This window comes from Felis catus, chromosome B4 (assembly GCF_018350175.1).
Source record: "Felis catus isolate Fca126 chromosome B4, F.catus_Fca126_mat1.0, whole genome shotgun sequence".
In the NCBI taxonomy this organism is placed as follows: domain Eukaryota; kingdom Metazoa; phylum Chordata; class Mammalia; order Carnivora; family Felidae; genus Felis; species Felis catus.
In genome coordinates, this window is record NC_058374.1 from 119,287,081 (window position 1) to 119,309,974 (window position 22,894).

General features: G+C 39.3%; 1 protein-coding gene across 5 annotated transcripts in view; it reads left to right on the forward strand.

Moving 5' to 3' along the window:
- The first annotated feature begins 5,119 nt into the window (after nt 1–5,119).
- TMPO (thymopoietin) overlaps nt 5,120–22,894 on the forward strand; it is a 30,810-nt gene continuing 13,035 nt past the window's right edge. For 2 of the 5 annotated variants that reach the window (XM_023257346.2, XM_023257349.2), the window contains exons 1-3: nt 5,134–5,673; nt 14,469–14,595; nt 18,172–18,330. In XM_023257346.2, the coding sequence (XP_023113114.1) occupies nt 5,395–5,673; nt 14,469–14,595; nt 18,172–18,330 (565 nt within the window). In that variant the 5' untranslated portion in view covers nt 5,134–5,394. Of the gene's footprint in view, nt 5,674–14,468; nt 14,596–18,171; nt 18,331–19,169; nt 20,998–22,894 lie in introns of those variants that run through there. The other 3 variants (XM_023257345.2, XM_023257347.2, XM_023257348.2) reach the window with 3 other exon arrangements.

The following is a 22,894-nucleotide window of genomic DNA, read 5'->3' on the forward strand; positions in this document are numbered from 1 at the left end:
AACCCAGAAATGGACCCACAAATGTATGGCCAACTAATCTTTGACAAAGCAGGAAAGAATATCCAATAGAATGAAGACAGTCTCTTCAGCAAATGGTGCTGGGAAAACTGGACAGCAACATGCAGAAGGATGAACCTGGACCACTTTCTTACACCATACACAAAAATAAACTCAAAATGGAAAAGACCTAAATGTAAGACAGGAAGCCATCAAAATCCTTGAGGAGAAAGCAGGCAAAAACCTCTTTGATCTTGGCCACAGCAACTTCTTACTCAACACATCTCCGGAGGCAAGGGAAACAAAAGCAAAAATGAACTACTGGGACCTCATCAAAATAAAAAGCTTCTGCACAGCAAAGGAAACAATCAGCAAAACTAAAAGGCAACTGACATAATGGGAGAAGATATTTACAAATGACATATCAGATAAAGGGTTAGCATCCAAAATCTATACAGAACTTCTCAAACTCAACACCCAAAAAACAAATAATCCAGTGAAGAAATGGGCAAAAGACATGAATAGACACTTCTCCAAGGAAGACATCCAGATGGCCAACCGACACATGAAAAAATGCTCAACATCACTCATCATCAGGGAAATACAAATCAAAACCACAAGGAGATACCACCTTACACCTGTCAGAATGGCTAACATTAACAACGCAGGCAACAACAGATGTTGGCGAGGATGTGGAGAAAGAGGATCTCTTTTGCATTGTTGGTGGCAGTACAAGCTGGTGCAGCCACTCTGGAAAACAGTATGGAGGTTCCTCAAAAAACTAAAAATAAACTACCCTACAACCCAGCAATTGCACTACTAGGCATTTATCCATGGGATGCAGGTGTGCTGTTTCAAAGGGACACATGCACCCCCATGTTTATAGCAGCACTATGAACAATAGCCAAAGTATGGAAAGAGCCCAGATGTCCATCAATGGATGAATGGATAAAGATGTGGTATATATATACAATGGAGTATTACTCGCAATCAAAAAGAATGAAATCTTGCCATTTGCAACTACGTGGATGGAACTGGAGGGTTTTATGCTAAGTGGAATTAGTCAGTCAGAGAAAGACAAAAATCATATGACTTCACTCATATGAGGACTTTAAGAGACAAAACAGATGAACATAAGGGAAGGGAAACAAAAATAATATAAAAACAGGGAGGGGACAAAACAGAATAGACTCATATATATAGAGAACAAACTGAGGGTTGCTTGGAGGGGTTGTGGGGGGGGGATGGGCTAAATGGGTAAGGGGCATTAAGGAATCTACTCCTGAAATCATTGTTTCACTATAAGCTAACTAATTTGTATGTAAATTTTAAAAAATAAAAAAAGAAAATTAAAAAAAAGAAACAAGAAAAATGCAAGAGCAAATGGGTACAGATGTGACCTTCTGAAGTTGAGGCATTCCCTGTAGATGGTTTCTAGTTTCTTAAATATGATGCAAGTTCTCTGGCTGAAAATGAGGACAGGTGGGGGAAAGGATATGAGAGGTGTGAGTAGAGAAGTCAAAGTATGAATGATTCATCCAGAGAATGAATAGTTTTGCCAACCAGTTGAAGTGCTCCCATGAGGTATGAGGTCATAAATTAAAACCAGTCAGTCCTCTCGTATGATTTTTCTATAGCAATCTTTGCTACTTGGATGCAAGCAATGGAATGGAAAAGTTTGTTTCAGCAGGGCTTAGTCCAAGCAAGACTGGGTTTCTACTTTGAGGTTCGTCCAAGTGAGAAAGATAGAGACATTGGGGTAAGAGAGTTGAAAATGTTTGCAAAAGAGCAATTACAAGGATTGATCAAGGACTCTACGTTGGGTGAGTTGGAAGTATTGATGATGTCAGAAGCATATTAATAGACTTTTTTTTAAGTGTTGGGCTTAATGGATTGAGGGTGTTAATAGGTCAGTGAGAGTATATTAAATGAGCTGAGGGGAAAAGGCTAGTGATTGACAACTGGTATGCTTGAAATGGACAGTTAGAAGGTAAAAGAGTTATTGATGACACCGTTCAGAATATTACCACTTGGAGTGGATGGATGAAATACAATAGAGGAACAAATTGTTGGAGATGAAGAGGTCAAAGATCTGAAAGGCCAAGTGCTAGGAGTGCCTGGCTGGCTCAGTTGGAAGAGCATGTGACTCTTGAGCTTGGGGTCATGAGTTTGAGCCCCATGTTGGATATAGAGATTACTTTAATAAATAAATAAACTTAAAATAAATAAAAATAAAAGGCCAAGTGCTGGTTGCATGGTCCATCTGTAAAAATGTTAAATCCACAGAGAATATAGACAGGGATGGTGGAGAAACCTAGAGCAAGGAAAAACAGCCTATAATATCTGAGGGAGAGTGGTCAGGTTGATAAATGATAAAGATGGTAAAGGGTGATTTAGTCAGGTGTATAAACTTCAAATGTTTTTGAAGGAGGAAAGAGGAGAAATAGTTTTGAAGTAGTCATTGGGAACAGAGAGGCCACCCAGGCTCTGTCCTCTTGGTCTTAAGATACATGGAGTATGAAGAAAAAAATAACTTCTACTTAGGAGCCCTACAGCAGAGTAAAAGCAAAAGCTACCTTCATCACTAAAAAATTAATAGTTCTGGGGATATACCTGATGTGTGTAGGACAATTCCAAGTCTGAATTTGACAAGTCATGACTTTGTGATGTAGAAAGGCAATCTCACTGTCTGATAGCTTACGATATCAACCATGTCTACTGACATGGTTGTAGAATCTGCAAGTAACCTTCAATTGATAGTGTCTAGAGATAAGAAAGAAGAGTTAATTAATGAAAGGGAATGAAAATTGTTTTTGCTCAAGGAATATTCATTTCAAGCATCTGGAATGTATTGGGGTTTTTGTTTGTTTGTTTGTTTAAAGATTGTTTCTTAAAGTAATCTCTATACCCAACGCTGGGCTTGAATTTACAGCCCTGAGATCAAGAGTCACATGCCCCCTAGAATGCAGTTCTTTGAGAATTACATTCTTTAATGTTGGCTTGTAAGGCATAGTATTGTGTCTATTTAAAACAACTTGATAACACAAACACCTTGCCGACTCAACAGGTGATTTTTTTGTGGGTTTTTTTTGGTTTGTGGTTGCAAAGCAGGGAAAATTATTGTTTCCAAGGATTAAACTGCATAGAAAATGGAAAAATATCTGGTGCAAGGACCCTATGAAAAAAGCCATTGCCCCATTCTCAGGTGGTTCTGTGACTTCAGCATTGTATTCTACTCACATAAAAATTTAGGTAGAATATTATCTTCAGGGATCAGTGATGCCTCCTTCTCTAAGGATCTATTTCAGGGACCAAGCTGCTCAGGTATCCTCAGACGACAGGGCAGCAGTCAGAGCCCAGAACTCTTCTATGTCCCACCCTGGTCACATCCTATATAGCCCTGGTAACTCTGACCCTTTTCAGGTACAGCAGCAAAACCTACCTCTTAAAAACTATTAGTACAGTCAGGCTAGAGCCAAATTTTTCCCCTAGCAAGTTAACAATATAGCAGGATAATTTGCTAATTCAATTAGGGTAGAATAGACCCATCATTGCTGAGATTATGGAGACTGGGGCTGTCCCACGTGCATTAATTAATTTGTGGGGTTACCAGTCAGTGCAAACTCATGGTCCTTTGCCTCTCAGTTCAGTTCCGCCTATGAAGATAAATGCAATTGCTTATGTGCCCAGGGAAGCCATGGGGAGAAAAATGAGATAACTTTCACAAAACATCCTAAAAATGTACAAAATAAATTGCTAGTTAAAATGTTTTAATTTGTATTACTGAGCTTATTACTATTGCTTAAATATCTGTAAAAACTGAGTTTTAGAAAATAAATATAAAATTGCCCCTAGCTAAAGAATCCATCATTAAACAATGTCTCCTCAATTTGAGCAAAATAAAATGACTTAACTCACAGGGAACATTTTTAGTGAAGGCATTTTTAAAAAACTTACCCAAATTTAAACAACCATGCAGAAATCAGATAAACATTTAAAAAAAATTTTTTAAGCAGCTTATAAAGCAGTCTGGAGGTCAGAATTCTAGGGAAATGATTCAGGTCAGTTTCTTTCTTGGAAGAAAGCATCTTGGAACATCTATATTCGTAAGAAACACAAGTATTCGTCATCAGTGGCATTTGTTTTCAGGAAGACATTTTAACTTCATGAAATTTGAGACTTTTTATATGAATCAGTAATATGGGTTTGATTAGGATTCCCGTCCTGATTATAGCTCACCAGGGTCCTCTGTGATTAAAATCTAGGTATGCACCATCTCCGTTATCTTAAGTTGCCCATTAAAGTATTCCTAGATGTTTCGCTTCGTCTTGCTGTATTATTTAACATTAGGTTTAAGTTATGGTAAGATACTTATGGGTATAAGGATCTAATCCAGAGATGCTCTCAACAAAAATGCAGTTGTGCCCCATCTGTTCAAAATTAAATAATTTATAAACGTCCCAACCTGTAGGCTAAGAAGCAAATAGAATATCTGACGGTACAATTTTGTCACAAATTCGGGGGCATTTTAAAGTGCCCAGGAGTCAAGCTTTTGCTTTTCCTGGATTTCAGGAACAAAAGAAGCCTTCGCAAGCAGAGTGAGGGATTTAACTGCTTGCTCTCCCCTTCGCTCCCCACAGGTAAAACAGATCAAGGAAGAGGAGTGCAGAAGAGCACGCGTCGCTCCTTTTCTTTCCCTTCAGGGCGAGTGTATGGGGAAGGAAAGGCTGCGGTCATTCTTCTGTAAATCAGTGTCCTACGACTGAGAAAGGCCCAGCCCCTGGTCCTCGCAGCTGGCGTGAAACTCGGCCCCTTCGAAGGCGATCGACCCTAGAGAGGAAAGGTTCTTCTCAAGCAGGGCGGGGGAAGGAAACCGCACACAGAAGAGTACTACTTGTCCCTTATCAGCGTCTTAGGGGAAGGGTGGAGAAAAGGGAAACAGAAACGGGCCAAGCCTCCAGGGCTCCCGCCCGAGCGGCTTTTAAACTGCGTTTCTACCACCTCTCGCACCGTGCGGTGGCTAATGGAACCCGCGCGAGGGCTCCCACCAATCACCGCTCGGCTTCCTCCCACCGCGGGCCAATGGCGGCGCGCGTTCTTGGGGCGTGGGCGAAACAAGCTGCTCTCGCCTCGCTTGTGTAGTGTGTGGGCTGGGGTTAGTGGGGGCTCTTATCTTAGCCGCACTTGGTCCGCACTTGGGCTCGGTGGGCTTTTGTGTCCGGCTTTTGCTTTGCTTTGTGTGTGGGAGTTTTTGCTTTGCTCTGCGGCGCTCCTCCCGGGCGGGAGCCGTGAGGCTCAGAGGCGACAGAGCGGTCCCCCCCGCCCCCGGGCAAGGAGCGAGCGCGCCGGCGTGAGCGGCGGGTGTGAAGGCTGCGGGGAAAGGGATTCGTCGCGGAGATGCCGGAGTTCCTGGAGGACCCCTCGGTCCTGACGAAAGAGAAGTTGAAGAGTGAGTTGGTCGCCAACAATGTGACGCTCCCGGTCGGGGAGCAGCGCAAAGACGTATACGTGCAGCTCTACCTGCAGCACCTCACGGCGCGCAACCGGCCGCCGCTCGCCGCGGGCGCCAACAGCAAGGGGCCTCCGGACTTCTCCAGCGACGAGGAGCGCGAGCCCACCCCAGTCCTCGGCTCCGGAGCCGCGGTCGCAGGCCGCAGCCGGGCCGCCGTCGGCAGGGTAAGGACGCCCGGCCGGGGCCACAAAGGCGGGCGATTGGCGGTTGTCGCCCTCCTCCCCCCACCTCCGCCGCCCGCGCGCGCTCGCCGCCCTCCCTCCTTGGCGCCCCCTCGGGCCTCCTCGGCGGCGGGGCTGCCCCAGCGCCCAACCGGGAGGCTGGCCTTTGGGTCTGCGGACGCAGGGTTCGGCTCCTTTGCCTCCTTCGCCGCAGGCTTGCAAGTTCTGGAAGGGGAGGTCGCTGGAGGGGAGAGTCGCGAAGTTGGGGTCGCGGGGCTCGCGGCTGTGTGTCTGGAAGGTGTGAAGTTGGCGTTTGGTCTTCTGTGACGGGGGTGATTGGTGCGCGCGGGTACCTCGGTGTTCCTTGACCGCCAACAAGAGTGGTATTTCGACGGCGACTTCTGTGCCGGATTCGAAAGCCCTTGAGGGTCAGCCTGAAACTGCTGTAGGTTACGTTCGAACGTTTTCCCGCTTTATTAACTGAAATGACTGGTAACCGAGGCCCAGAGCGCTCCCTGGAGGGCAATTTGTGACATATTCATTTCTAACCAAAATTTGAAATAATGAGATTCCCGCCTTTTTATGGTTTTGCATATGGAGGGCTTTTTGAACGGTTTTTGCTTTTCTTGTTTGTTACTGTTTGTCCAGCAACAGGCCGTCTTTTGGCGGGGCAGTGTTACTCTAAATTGAAATGAACACTTAACATCTTTAAGCAGTTATAAACACTCAGATGTTTGGAAATTCTAGTTTCTAAGGGCTTGGATTTTGTATTTTTTTCCCTTTTTGGTAAATTTTGCATGAGAAAAGGAGAGATTTCAGAACCAGGAGATACTTATTTCTTGGCATTCTGATATGTCAGTAACTGCAATTTGGAATATCTAAATCTAGGTAAATCTCAGATTGGTTCTGGCAGACTCATGTTTTGTTTCAGAATTGCTTTTCTGTGAGTTTTTATATGCTGCTTTGTGTGAACTGCCTACTTCTCACATTTCAAATCATGGTGAGAGTGTAGTTGAAACTAGTGATTGGATGTAACTTTGTAAGACATTGTGGAATTTAGAGTTGTTGAGTTTTGATAACTCAAAAGTACTGCTTCTTTCGAAGTTGTGTTGTTTAACTTTAGTTTTTAAAACTCTGATGTGTTTTTCTGGACTGCCCAGGTGGGAATGAGAAAGATGTAATAGATGTAGGTTTAACTGAAAATCTTAGCCTGGGCTCTAGAGAAATTGAAAATCTTATGTCTTAAGTCAGTGCCTGGCACGTAGTAGTGTCAAATATTTATTCATTAAATAAAAGACCAACTGCATCTTACTGCTTCAGATGTCTGTTTTTGTGGATTTGAAGAAAGCCAACTTACTTCTCCATAATAAAGAGAAATTTACTTTCAAAGTAAAGCATATCCATTGTCTCGTTTTTCTCCAACCCCTCTGGAAAAGATATTCAAATGACGTTAGTCAAGATTTTGTTGGAAGTGCAATCTTTTCCATTTAAATCAGCACACTTAAAAAAGTCTCTGTAGAACTCTATAGTGTCTCTGTGCAAACGTATTCTTGAGCCATGGAAGTACTTGGTTGTGTTTATGATAGGATTATTCATTCTTTTTTTTTTAATGTTTATTTTAGAGAGAGACAAAGAGAGCGGGGTAGGGAGAGAGAGGCTCCAAGCGGGCTCTGTGCTGACAACAGAGAGCCCGATGTGGGGCTGAACCCACAAACAGATCCTGACCCAATCTGAAGTTGGACGCCCAACTGACCCAGCCACCCAGGCACCCCTGTTCTTATTTTTAGGATTCATTTTAAACAGAAAACATCATCTTGGTTTTGATGTTTAGAGAATATTTCCCAACTAATATAATACCACGTTAGTTATACTTCAGTTTTTTAAAAAAGCATGTCCCGCCTGGGTGGCTCAGTCATGATCTCATGGTTCGTGGGTTCAAGCCCCACATTGGGATCTGTGCTGACAGCTCAGAGCCTGGAGCCTGCTTCAGATTCTGTCTCTCCCTCTCTCTCTGCCCCTCCCTGCTTGCACTGTGCCTCTCTCTCTCCAAAATAAATAATCCTTAAAAAAATTTTTTTTAAAGTATGTCCCAATCTACCCTGTTTTCTTGGGGGTGTAAAAATTTCAGTTATCCAACACTTTTGAGTTCCTACCAAGTGCTCTAACAACCAGAGATTGATTTCTGCAGACCCTGCCAACCATAACCATATAATTATTTAAATTTGTTGGGTTGTTTTTTTTTTTTGATATGTTAATCGATCATGTCATGTTTGTTATTTACACATTTTATCTCAACAAATTTCTCATGTTATCAGAGTTGATCAGCACCATGCAAATAAATCCTGGGTGAAAGGAATTAACATTTTAATAGAATCTACAATGTCCAGTGGCATGCTAAGCCCTTTATATTTCATTTAATGTTTTAGTCTGTATAGAGGAAAACTATTTCATAGGCATAGAAGCCATAGTCTTCTCTGCCTTGGGTATTTGAAACTCAAATACCCACGCCTTGGCCAGGCTTAATGGCATGAACAAATTGAAAAAGTTAATAGTGATTATTTGGTCAGTAGCATCGTTTTCTGCTTTAAAGCACATTAAGTAAAAGTGACTTATAATTTAACTTAGGAATCTGATAGACTTTACCAGGCATAGGAAAAATATCTTGAGTTAAGAGGAAAAGAATCTTAGGGTATCTATAATAATAGATGAAATTATTCTCCATGGCACATTCCTCTTATGTGTACAAAATTTTATATCATGGCAATTGTTAGCCTTATATGTAATAACAATATAGTTACATTTTTTAAAGAGTTATAACCTAGGAGAAAGTCAAATTATGTTGGAGAGTTGTAGATTAGGCAGATTTTTTAAGTGCTAATTTTTTTTTTAGTTTATTTAGTTTTTGAGAGAGAGAATGGGAGAAGCAGAAAGAGGATCCCAAGCCCACTCCTTAGTCAGTGCAGAGCCTGGTGCGAGGCTCGAACCCATGAACTGCAAGATCAGAACCTGAGCTGAAACCACGAGTTGGATGCTTAACCGATTGAGCCACCCAGGTGCCCCTAAGTGGTAAATTTTTAACTTTTTTTTTTTTTTTTTAAGTAGGCTCCCGCCCCATGTGGGGCTTGAACTCATGACCCTGAGATTGAGTCATGTGCTCCACTGGCTGAGCCAGCCAGGTGCCCCAGCTTTTAACATTTTAAAAATAAATCAAACATTACTGTGGATTTGACCAAAGATGTAGCAGTTGCCTTCCATTTAAACATGGGTTTATGAGGAGTTTTTTTTTTTTTTTTCTTTCTTAATGTTCATTTCTTTTAAGAGACAGAATGCTAGTGGGGGAGAGGGGCAGAGGGAGAGAGAATTCCAGGCAGGCTCCATGCCCAGAGTGGAGCCCTACATGGTTCTCCATCCCACGACTGTGAGAGCACACACAAGTGGGGGAAGAACAGCGAGAGGCAGAGAGAGAGAATCCCAAACAGGTTCTGCAGTGTCAGCACAGAACTCAACACAGGGCTCAAACTCACCGAACTGAGAGATCATGACCTGAGCCAAAATCAAGAGTCAGATGCCTGACTGACTGAGCCACCCAGGGGCCCCAGAATATTTTTAATTAAAGGAGAAGCCCTTTCCATTTCAGCCATAGCCATGGTTTCTTAGATTCATTTGGTGTGATATGACAAAAATATTTGCATATTCAAAATTTGGTTTTTGGTTTTAGTTTTCTTTTAAACTTTTTATTTTATGCATCTTGATGACACCAGCATTTTTAGGTGTTAAAATTACCTGGATTGCCGACAGAAAAATAAACATTCAAAAAGTTGGCAATCTGCCTTTTTGTTCTAAGGTGCAAAGCAGTTGTAGCTATTTAGAATCTGATGGAGCATAGCATTCTTGAATGGTCTGATCAAGTGGATCATGAATTCTTAAGAAATATTTAAAGACATGGAGGACAACAGTAAAAAGTATGTTAATTAAATCATAAATTGACTACCATAGTCTACAATAAGGTGTTAAGTGTGGACTTCTGAATCAGAGTTATATAGTACATTAAATTTCCAGCTCTGACACTTATTCAGAGGACCTTCTTGAAAGATGAACATTGCCTATCAGATCAATTTTCACCTGGAAAATAGGAATAATCTAGTAACTACTAGTAGCTACTTAATTGAGGATTACAAGAGATAATTTGTTAAGGTGTCTAGTGCTCAGCAGTTGATCCCTATTGAAACATGTGATTTCTGAAATTTTTTGTGTTTACTTAGCGCCAGAGCAATACAATGTTACCATAATATTTTTTTTTCAGAATTGGATGAGGTAACTTTGTGAAAGTGATGTATGCATACTTTATTCAAATGTTACTATATTGCTAGAGTTAGCTGTGCATCTTTGAACTTCAGTGTCCTCTCTTGTAAAATGGGGGTGTTAGTATCTATTTCATAGGATCTTTAGGATTCTATAATACATGTAAGGAAGGTACTCAGAACACAATTTGGTACATACTAAGTGCTCAGTAGAATCTATTTTATAAAAATAATTATTGTTATACTAATCTTGCTACTAATGGTAGAAATTTAAAAATAGGAGTAGCTGGGGGCTCCGGGCTGGATCAGTCAGTAGGGCATGCAACTTTTATTAATCTCAGGGTCATGTGTTCAAGCCCTTCGTTGCTCATAGAGCCTACTTAAAACTTAAAAAAATGAAAATAATAGTAGCTCATAGGTGATATCAAAGAACTGTTGGATTTTAAAGTTGAAAAAGATGTTAGAGATCATCTGGTAGTTGGGAAGAAACTGGAGAACAGTGCCTGGCACATACTAGTAGGTACGTAGTATTTTTAACTGAATGAAACTAAGAGTATGTGATTTTACTTAAAGGAATAAAATTCTCATAGTCTCATGGTTTGTGAGTTCGAGCCCCGCATCTGGCTCTGTGCTGACCGCTCAGAGCCTGGAGCCTGCTTTGGATTCTGTGTCTCCCTCTCTCTCTGCCCTCCCCTGCTTGCACTCAGTCTCTCAAAAATGAATAAATGTTTTAAAAAAATTTTTTTTCGGGGCGCCTGGGTGGCGCAGTCGGTTAAGCGTCCAACTTCAGCCAGGTCACGATCTCGCGGTCCGTGAGTTCGAGCCCCGCGTCGGGCTCTGGGCTGATGGCTCGGAGCCTGGAGCCTGTTTCCCATTCTGTGTCTCCCTCTCTCTCTGCCCCTCCCCCGTTCATGCTCTGTCTCTCTCTGTCCCAAAAATAAATTAAAAAAAAAAATGTTGAAAAAAAATTTTTTTTTCTAAATGGCATTACATTTCTGGAACTTTTCTCCCTACAAATTAAAAATAAAAATCAGGTAGCCTGTTATGAACTCCTGCTTTGCTTGACTTTGCATAAGCTGGTTTGTTGGCCTCAAGATTTCTTTGTACAGCTGTAATCTTTCATTATGTTTTAAGAAAATATTAAGAGTTGGTTTTCTGCTTGATTTGATAAGCCCTTGTTATTCTTAAATTTTTTTTAATGTTTATTTTTGAGAGAGAGCACAGCAGGGGAGAGACAGAGAGGGAGACACAGAATGCAAAGCAGGCTGTAGGCTCTGAGCTGTCAGCGCAGAGCCCAACACGGGGCCCGAACCCATAAATGGTAAGATCATGACCTGAGCCCAAGTTGGACACTTAACTGAGCCACCCAGGTGCCCAACCGACTGAGCCACCCAAGCACCCCAAGTCTTTGTTATTTCTTAATAAGAAATGGGTTTTTAAGAATGACCTATTTTTCCCTCCCCAGATGACACTCATTAATTCATTCAAGAAAACAGCTATCAACTACCTACTCCTTTGTCAGTCCTTTTTAAATTTTAGATGCTTGGGATACATTATGAATATGACAGTGCCTCTTCTTTCTGCTACCCTCTTAAATGCTGCATCCAGAACACCTGAGATACACATTAAAATACAGATTCTCAGGCCCAAGATTAGATCTCAGAATGGGGTTAAGACTTTTTAAAATAGGGGTAACTTCCAGAAGTTTTGAGGTTTTGATAACAAGCCAGATTTAGGGACTATTGCTCAAGGAGTTTTTCTGGAGAAGATAAAGTATGTTTACAAATAGGTGGAACTGGGGCGCCTGGGTGCCTCAGTCGGTTGAGCATCTGACTTCAGCTCAGGTCACGAATCTCGCGGTCTGTGAGTTCGAGTCAGGCTCTGGGCTGATGGCTCAGAACCTGGAGCCTGCTTCTGATTCTGTGTCTCCCTCTCTCTCTGCCCCTCTCCCGTTCATGCTCTGTCTCTCTTTGTCTCAAAAATAAATAAACGTTAAAAAAAAAATTAAAAAAAAAAAAAACAAATAGGTGGAACTGGTGAGTGCCAAAGAAAGAGATTTCTTGAAAACCTCAGGCTTCTGTAAGAATTAAAATTTTTGAATGTTTTGTTGATAGTAGAATTTGAACATTCTTAGAGTGGGAGGTGATTTTCTTTTATTTAAAAGTATGTTATACAAGGAAGTTTTTCTTCCCAACCTGTCCACACTTTTTTGGAAAATTCAAGTAGGTCACTAACACAAGATTTGGTCTATTTGATTTTTAAAAAGTGTTTAAAGAATGCAAGGCTATGATGTATAAACTCTTAGATTCTTGGCAACTTTTGATATCAATGTGTAAGTTGCTTAAAGATTTGAGCCTGATCCTAAACTAGCACAATATGTGTATTAAAGCTTTCTGAAAGTACCATCAGTTTCACAGCCATTTTTTAGTTAAAAGATTTCTCTTGAATCGATATCATTATTCTTATTAGCAGTTATCTTTAAAAAATAATTTCTCATAATCTTGCTTTATATAAAATATTTCAATTTTTAATTTTGCTAAAAAATTACTTTTTGGAAATCCTATAACTTTATTTTTTTATTTATTTTTAAATATAATTTATTGTGAAGTTAGGTAATACACAGTGTGCGCTTGACTTCGGGAGTAGATTCCCATGATTCATCACTTACTACAACACCCAGTGCTCCTCCCAACAAGTGCCCTCCTCAATACCCATCACCCATTTTCCTGTCTCCCCTGCCTCTCCTCCATCAACCCTCAGTTCTCTGTATTTAACAGTCTTCTTATGGTTTGCCTCCCTCTCTGTTTGAAATTATTTTTTCCCTTTCCCTTCCCCCATGGTCTTCTGTTAAGTTTCTCAAATTCCACATATGATTGAAAATATGGGATACTTTTTCTCTGACTTATTTCACTTAGCGTAATATCCTAGTTCCATCCATGTTGTTACAAATGGCAAGATTTCATTCAGAAATTCTTTTATTTTTTAATGTTTGTTTATTTTTGAGATAGAGTGCCAGAGCACAAGCGGGGAGGGGTAGAGAGAGGGGGAGAGGAGATCCAAAGCAGTCTCCGTCTTGACAGCGGAGAGCCTGATGTGGGGCTCAAACTCAAAAACCATGAGATCAAGACCTGATCCAAAGTCTGCCACTCAACCAACTGAGCCACTCAGGCACCCCCAAAATAGAAATTCTAATACATGGCCAAATCATGCCTGATTTTTCTTTCTCCCCCTCAGCATCATTGAAAGTAAGCAGTCCATACAACTATGGTTTTCACCATTTTGCATAAAATATTTCTAGAATGCAGTATTTATTTTTAGTTTTTTAATGTTTGTTTTTGAGAGAGAGAGAGACAGAGCACAAGCAGGGAAGGGACAAAGAGAGGGAGACAACCCAAAGCAGGCTCAGGCTCTGGGCTCTTAGCACAGAGCCTGGTGTGGGGCTCAAACTCATGGACCGTGAGATCACAACCTGAGCTGAAGTCAGACACTTAACTGACAAAGCCACCAAGGCACCCCTAGAATGCATTATTTTTTCTTTTAATTAATCTCTGTACCCACCGTGGGGCTCGAACTCACAACCCCGTGAACAAGAGTCACATACTCTGCCTGAGTCAGGCAGTTGAAAGACACAGTATTGACTCATTTGCCTAAAATAGAAATTTGGCCCTAAACTGACTTTGATACTTGTAGCCATTATTCAAACAGCTATTTTTTGTTCAATTCTCTGAGGCTTTCTGGGGTTACTGAGGCATTTTGTAGGGCTATTTGCCATAACCCTAGAAGACACCCACACTTCTGCTTTCTTCTCTTGTTTAACCTTGGAATGTTTATATTTTTCCAGCAAATACTGCCATTGCTTAAGTTATGCTGAAAACTTCCTTTGAAATTTCTCTCAAAGCTTGTTCCATGTTCTCTGAACTTTTCTAAGTGAAACAGCCATATAGAACTCAATGTGCTGCCAGAGCTGTACCCAGAGGTGATAGTCAAAAATTTTGACTTCCTTCGTGGTCAGACACTGGCTACTAAAGCTACTGAATATTCACTTGGGTTTCATAGATTCTGATATGCTTGTTTAAAGGAAATCATTTTTAAATATAACTAAGAAATATCTTTATGGTAAAGTCGTAAGCTCTTACAGAATAATTTAAATTTTTAAGGATTATTTAAGTGGTCAGTAGTAGTAAATTGTATCTCTGATTATCTGGGTGAAAGTCTTTAAACCCTTGCTGTTTACTCTTGAATTTTTGATGACGCCACCTTCTCTTTAGATAGGTTAGCCAAAACTGTTTTTAATAGTAATGTTTACAAATTTGAGTTGTTACAATTAAACTTAAAAAATATCTTCAAATAGTGAGTTGCTCTTAATAAAATTGCTAAGGCCTAATAAAGCTATAAATTGGAGGGTGAATTTGCATGTTTATATTGTATACAGTGTGACTTATAAAATAGGTGAACACTTTAATTCATGTGGAAATGATAACCGGACTTTGTTTACAGAAAGCCACAAAGAAAACTGATAAACCCAGACTAGAAGATAAAGATGATCTAGATGTAACAGAGCTCACTAATGAAGATCTTTTGGATCAGCTTGTGAAATATGGAGTGAATCCTGGTCCTATTGTGGGTAAGTTGGTAAAATTTCAAGTTATCTTTTCTGTAAGTGCCCCAAATTGTTTTCCTGTCTTGTCTAGCAGTTAGAGTTTGGGTTCTAAGGACCAGTGTGTCATTAATCATTTATATGACCAGGACACAATTTCTTTAACTATAAATAAGGAAAATAAAATGAGAGAAATGAACTTAGATAATCTCCAGGATTACCTCTGTTGTTGAAATTGTTTCATATTGTGCTCATGTCACAGCTACCTGGTGAGACATAGGAGTCTTACATGACAATTGAGGAAAATTTGAAGTGACACAGCTGGCCAAATTCATCCAAGTTAATAAATTAGTGATGGACTTGTTAATAGAATTCAAGTTAGGGATGCCTGGGTGGTTTAGTTTGGTTAGGCATCCGACTTCAGCTTAGGTCACAGTCTCACCACCGTTCATGAGTTCCAGCCCCACATCGGGCTCTGTGCTGACAGCTCGGAGCCTGGAGCCTGCTTCGGATTCTGTGTCTCCCTCTCTTTGCCTCTCCCCAGTTCCCCAGTTCCCACCGTCTCTCTCTCTCTCTCTCTCTCAAAAATAAATAAACATTAAAAAAAAAAAAAAAAAGGAACTCCATCAATTCCTAGCATAGTACCCATTTTCAGTTATCATTAAAATTAACATTTTTAGGGGCGCCTGGGTGGCTCAGTCAGTTAAACGTCCAACTTCAGCTCAGGTCATGAACTCGCTGTCAGTGAGTTCGGGCCCCATGTCGGGCTCTGTGCTGATAGCTCAGAGTCTGGAGCCTGTTTCAGATTGTGTCTCCCTCTCTCTCTGCCCTTCCCCCTCTCACACTCTGTCTCTGAAAAATGAATAAACCTTAAAAAAAAATTTTTTTTTAATAACATTTTTAAAGTCTTGTTTTGACTGGAATTCAAGAATGATCCCTTAAAGAACAAACTAAAAGAAAACTTGGAACTTAATATAATATACTGGATTTCCATCATTTGGTTACTGTCAGTGATTTTGCAAGGCTGGTTTTGCTTTAATTCTGGAGGGTCTTGACAGTAACCTCAAGATGAGAAAGGTGTATTTTGGTCTTCTAAGTTATGTAAAGTTTTGAACACTGGAAATTTGAATTTTTTTTTAATTTAATTTTTTTTGGAGCAAGCGAGAGAGCATGTGTGCAAGCAGGGGAGGGGCAGAAGGAGAGAGAGGAAAGAATCCCAAGCAGGCTCCATGCTGTTAGTGTAGAGCCCAACACAGGCCTCTATCACACAAACCCATGAGATCATGACCTGAGCTGAAATCAAGAGTCTGAGCCACCCAGGTGCCTCTAGATTTGTTTTTTGTTTTTTTTTTTTCTATAGGTAAAGTTGCAAACAAGAATTTAGAATGTTTTTCTTTTGTTTTATTTAACATAGTACTTCCACATAGCTGGTAATAAGCCTGTGAATATAACTACTAACAGATATTTGATATTTAATTTTTTCATTTAAAATTCCAAAAGGGAGATGCTGCAAATATGTGTATTGTGTATCAATGTACGTATTATATATATTGGTATACCAGCTGTTCATTGTTTCCCAGCTTTATTGAGGTATACTTGACAAAAGTTGTATTATATGGTGTGTGTGTTTAACTTGATGTTTTTGTAGACGTATATATTGTGAAATGATCAACATGATCAAGCCAATTAACATCCATCACCTCACTGTTTTATTTTGTGTCTGAATGTGTAGTGAGAGCACTTAAGGTCTACATTTTTCACAAGTTTCAGGTGTATTCTTAACTATAGCCCATTCTGTACATTAGATTTGCAGAACTTAGTCATCTTGCAGAAATTTTGTACCCTTTGACAACATCTTTCCACTTTCCCCTCCCTAGCTGTTCATCTTGCAGCTACTTATGTAACATTTTGAGATCTGTGTTGTTTCTTTAAAAAAAAGTGTATTATCATTTTAATCATCTTTTTTTTTAAGTTTATTTCTTTGTTTTGAGGGAGAGAGCACGAGTGTGCGCACATGCGTGGGGGAGGGGCAGAGTGGGAGAGAGGGAATTCCAAGCAGGTTCCACACTACCAGTGAGGAGCCTGATGCAGGGCTCAGTCCCATGAACCATGAGATCATGACCTGAGCTGAAACAGAGCCAGAGGCTCAACCAACTGAGCTACTCAGGCACCCCGTCATTTTGTTCATCTTCTAGAAACCACAGAGGGGTGCCTGGGTGGCTCAGTCAGTTAAGTGTCCAGCTTTGGCTCGGGTCATGATCTCATAGTCCGTGGGTTCGAGCCTTGTGTCGGACTCTGCTGACAGCTCAGATTTTAGAGCCTTCTTCGGATTCTGTGTTGCCTTCTCTCTCTGTCCCTCCCCCACTCGCACTCTTTCTCTCTCTCAAAAATAAATAAACATTAAAAAAGAAAAAGAAACCAGAGGGACATACAGTTAGTGTAAAATAGAAAATAAAAGCTGTTTTTGGCTTTAAATTGTCATTCATGTTGAAATGTGTTAAAAATGTGTTCATAATCAATTTTACTTTGCTGTCTAATTGGTATACAATTTCTATTTTGTGGCACACATTTTCTATAAAAGGTCATTTGATCACAAAGTACTTATATCTAAATGTGATTTAACACCTTAAATTTACACAATGTTATATGAAAATATATTCGACTAAAAAACTGTAGATGACTTTTCTTTACCCATAACTGAATGGCTCTTTATAGGCATATTAATCTCTGAGATTTGTGGGATTTTTATCATAGTATTGAGAGGAATGCAGTCTGTTTATAAAAATGATTTTTTTCTATAAGGCAAATGCTATTTACATAGTACTGGAAAATGTACAAAGTCTAAAGCTTTTCAATCAAAAATACTCAGTCGTACATGGCTCTTTAGTAGGGGATCTATTATAAGATTATACCAGGGATGCCTGGTGGCTCAGTCAGTTAAGTGTCTGACTCTTTATTTTGGCTCAGGTCATGATCTTACTGTTTGTGAGTTTGACAGGCTCTACCATGACAGTGTGGAGTCTGTTGGGGATTCTCTCTCCCTTCCCTCCCTCCCTCCCTCCCTCCCTCCCTCCCTCTCTCTCTCTCTCTCTCTCTCTCTCTCTCCCCCCCCCCCCCGCACATGTGTGCTTACTCTCAAACTTAAAAAAAAAAAAAAAAATTTATATCAATCTGTGTATTCCATGTTACTAAAAGAAACATAATCATGTATGTATTAAAATCTCGGCAAAACACCTATTTTAGAAAAGAATCCTTTATATGGTATTTTTAATCACTTAAGTTTAGAAAAGTAAAGTGTTGGGGCACCTGGGTGGCTCAGTCGGTTGAGCGTCCAACTTCAGCTTGGGTCGTGATTTCACGGTCCCTGGGTTTGAGCCCCACGTCGGGCTCTGCTGGTAGCTCAGAGCCTGAAGCCTGCTTTGGATTTTGTGTCTCCCTCCCTCTGTACCCCTCCCCCACTCACTCTATCTCTGTCTCTCAAAAGTGAATAAACGTTAAAAAAAAAAAAAAGCATGAATGCAACATTTTAATGTTGGTAAATACGATAAGCAGGATCTTAAATAAGAAAATACAGATATTAAAGCAAGTTCTGCCTTCATACAGGAACAACCAGAAAGCTATATGAGAAAAAACTGTTGAAACTGAGGGAACAGGGAACAGAGTCAAGATCGTCAACTCCTCTGCCAACGATTTCTTCATCAGCAGAAAATATGAGACAGAATGGAAGTAATGACTCGGACAGATACAGTGACAATGAAGAAGGTAAAATTTTAAATGATATTAATCGAATATATGTAATTTTTTTCAGACTCCTAAGATACAGTAACCATGAAGAAGATAAAATTATTTTTTTGCTTATTTCATTTTTCTAAGAATAAAGTCTTAAAAATAACGGTGAAGTTTTCCCACTTACCCTTTCCAAGTATTATCAACACAGAAGCAACCGCTATCATTAATTTGGTGTTTATCTTTCCAACCCATTTTTAAATACTTTTTCATATGTATCTAATAACATGATATTATTTTGAACTTTTAAAAATGTATATAAATATAATGCTAAATCTTATTACTTGCTTTTCTCCATTCTGTTATACTATTGAGATCTCATCTTACTAATTTATTACTTATATGTCCATTTTATTTCTTGCAATTAATATATAGTGGTAGTATTTACAATACAATCTCTGTTTTCTATTGGTAGGCATTTAAATTTATAGTTTTTGCTAGATAATGTGATCTCAGGGCAACTATGAAAAGCAAACATTTTGACATGTTATTAGACTATTTTAAGAAAATTTGACCATAGTAAGTATTTTTTTTAACTAGTACATGAAACAATGACCTTTCTATAATAACAACTTGATATTTATAAAGTTTTAATTCATATGACTTGTTCGTCAATTTCATGATTATTTGATTTGACCCAAATTGCTTATATCTCCATAAGCATTGCCTGCCAGGGCACAGAGTGTCAGATTGGTTGTTCAGAATATGAAATATAGTTTTTTCCTTCAACAGCACTATGTTAGCAAAGAGGCAAAAAAATAAATCAGCTTAAACACAAGTAATGCTTAAACTTCCTGCCTCTTTTGCCTCTACAGGAAAGAAGAAAGAACACAAGAAAGTGAAGTCCACTAGGGATTTTGTTCCTTTTTCTGAACTTCCAACTGCTCCCTCTGGTGGATTTTTTCAGGGTATTTCTTTTCCTGAAATCTCCACCCGTCCTCCTTTGGGCAGGACTGAACTACAGGCAGCTAAGAAAGTTCATACTTCTAAGGGAGACCCACCTAGGGAACCTCTTATTGCCACAACCTTGCCTGGCAGGGAACAGTTGCAGAAGTTAGCCTCTGGAGGGAATTTGTTTACTTCCTCCAAGTCTAGCCATGATAGATGTTTAGAGAAAAGTTCTTCGGCATCATTTCAGCATGAACTCGCTGCCATGTTGGTCTCTGCTGCAGCTTCTCCTTCACTGATTAAAGAAACCACCACTACTTGCTATAAAGATATAGTAGAAAATATTTACCGTGGAGAGAAAAGTGGAATTCAACCATTGTGTACTGAGAGGTCCCATGTTTCAGATCAGTCAGTTCTCTCCAGTGAAAGGAAAGCACTAGAAGAGTCTGGGAGCTCACAAGTAATTTCTCCACCACTTGCTCAGGCAATCAGAGATTATGTCAATTCTCTGTTGGTCCAGGGTGGGGTAGGGAGTTTGCCTGGGACTTCAAACTCTACACCCCCACGGGATGTAGAAAACAGATGGAAGAGAATTGATCGATCTGATTTTCAAGAAACCGAATCTCTGTCTCCTCCACGAAAATTCCCTAGACTCAGTGAAAAGTCAGTAGACGAAAAGGATTCAGGTTCCTTTGTGGCATTTCAAAATACACCTGGATCTGAAGTTATGTCTTCTTTTGCCAAAACTGTTGTCTCTCACTCACTCACTACTTTAGGCATAGAAATGTCTAAGCAGTCACAACATGAGAAAATAGATGCCCCAGAACTATCTTTTCCCTTCCATGAATCTATTTTAAAAGTAATTGAAGAGGAGTGGCAGCAAATTGACAGGCAACTGCCTTCATTGGCATGCAAGTATCCAATTTCCTCCAGAGAGGCAGCACAGATATTATCAGTTCCAAAAGTAGATGATGAAATACTGGGGCTTATTTCTGAAGCGGCTCCACCCGCAGGTATTCAGGCAGCTTCTACTGAGTCTTGTGATAAACAGTTGGACTTAGTACTTTGTAGAACATATGAAGCTGCAGCATCAGCATTGCAGATTGCAACCCATACTGCCTTTGTAGTTCGGGCTCTGCAGGCAGACATCAGTCAGGCTGCACAAATCCTTAGTTCAGATCCTAGTCATATGCAGCAGGCACTTGGGATTCTGAGCAAAACATATGATGCAGCCTCATTTCTTTGTGAGGCTGCATTTGATGAAGTAAAGATGGCTGCCCATAGCATGGGATCTGCCACTTTAGGTCGCCGATATCTCTGGCTGAAGGACTGTAAAATTAATCCAGCTTCTAAGAATAAGCTGGCTGTTACTCCTTTTAAAGGTGGAACATTATTTGGAGGAGAAGTATACAAAGTAATTAAAAAGCGTGGAAATAAACACTAATAAAGTTAAGAATAAAGACACCTTATTTGATCTTTAATATGGGGAACATAGCAGCTTTTCTAAGAAGTTCAAGTACGTTTAATTGCTTTTTGCCAGGATTTTCTTTAAAGATCTTTTTAGTCTCCAGATTGGGCTGTTTTCAAAGTCAAACTTCTGCCTATCAAATTACAGTATAAAATTGCCTACATAGTACTGCCTTTTTTATTTTTTAAGTTGCTGTGATAGAAAAAGCCTGATATAAACAATTTAAAGAATCTTTGCCTCATATAGTTCACTCTCTCCTGTTTTACTTAAGATTTTACAATTCTCCAAAACTAAGGAAATTCCACTAAATAGAATATAAGTGGAGTCTTCACAGATTTAAATATTACTAAATATCTTTTCACTTTCTGGAACTTGTCCACATTTTTTTTTTTATTTCTCACTTTTGTTTTTTTTACTTCTGTATTCCTTCATAATATTCTAGATCAGTGCAATTCAAAGTGCCAGTCTGCAGACAGTCACTGATCTACAGACAAGATAAGTATGCACCAGAATTTGGATCTAGAGGCGCTTTTTAGATCAATGACAGGGTTTATTTTTGTGGCAAAATTTTATTGATGAAACAGTGTGCCAATTTTCATTCCAGTGCAAGTGTCTCATTTCTATGAAGGACTGGTAGTAAACAGTTCATGGACCATGCTTTGCAAAATACTGCTATAAACAGGGTGACTGGGTGGCTCAGTTGGTTAAGTGTCCAACTTTGGCTCAGGTCGTGATTTCACAGTTTGTGAGTTCAAGCCCTGTATCAGGGTCTGTGCTAACAGCTCAGAGCCTGGGGGCCGCTTAGATTCTGTGTCTCTCTCTCTCTCTGCCCTTCCCCCATTCATGCTTTGTTACTCTCTCCTTCAAAACTAAACATTTTTTAAAAATACTGCTCTAAACAATAAAATTCTAAAAGAGTACATTCTCACTATCACTGTAGTTTGTCAGATGAACTAGACACTGGAAAAGTGGGGCGCTTTCTTTTTTAAATAACACTTTCAAGTTATGTTGTGGTTCATGGATGATTAGACTTAATCTAAATTTTGAAAGCAAATTTGTTACTAGTTTTTAAAAAATTTTATAAGAAATCGTATTATACTTTGTTTGTATAAAGCAGTATATTCTGTTTTCATTTTTATGATTGTAAGATGAGTCTAACTGTAGAGGCATTTGATAATCAAATTTCTTTGTATTCTTATTGAAAATAGTAGTATTAAGTATCAGCAAAGTATAGTCCCTTTGGTACTCCTAGCCATTACTATATTCTTATTATACGTGTCCATCTTTGCAGCTTCTTGGGAGTAATTTTGTTTGTTATTTGTCTTCTGGAATGTACATGTATACATGTACCTACTAAGTGCAATGTGATTTTTTTAAATGTATTACTGTAGAATGCTTCTGCAAATTCAATAAAGTTGTAATTTGAACAGTATTGTGTGGTCTCCAGAAACATGTTGTATGTGTGTTTTATTCTCAGAGTTGCAACAAGTTAGGTATTTGTGGATGAACATCCCTTTTCCATTTCTTCATTGAAACTCTCTTGAGATTCCAGTGGTATAGTTGAAAATATTCTAAGTATTATTTTGTGGTTTTTCTTCTGTTAAACACTATGTTTTTATTGGCTGTTAGAATTTAAATTTGTGAGAAGAATTACTCTGTGACCAGATACCTTCATTGTTTTATCCATTTCTGCTCAACTACTACTGGGTTCGTTACTTTGTGATTTCTAATTTTTAGATTCTGAGTTAATAAAATATAAGGTTTATAATGCTAAGGATTATCCTAAACATAAATATATTAATAAGTCCATTTAATAGAAGTTTGGGGTTGGGGGGTAGTGTTGGTACCTTAATCCTAAGTAAAGATTGAACTATTTGAGCTAAGATGGTAAAAATCACTGTTTATTTTTGGGGAGACTTGCAAGTAGACTGTGGACTGACTAGTACCAGACTAGATAATTAGCAAAAACATACCTATCCTGACTACTTTTTTTAGCACCAGTGCATTGGGTTCATGCAAAACTAAGCTTTTTGTTTAAGAATTGACTCCCATTTCTGTTTCTAGTAGGAAAATAATCTAACTTAAATTTTTGGTAATAGAAGTTTTAGTAGTAACAGTGACATTGATTTTGCTATACTTTGATAAATGGCCACAAAATGTGGAAGTTAACTAAAATTTTTACAA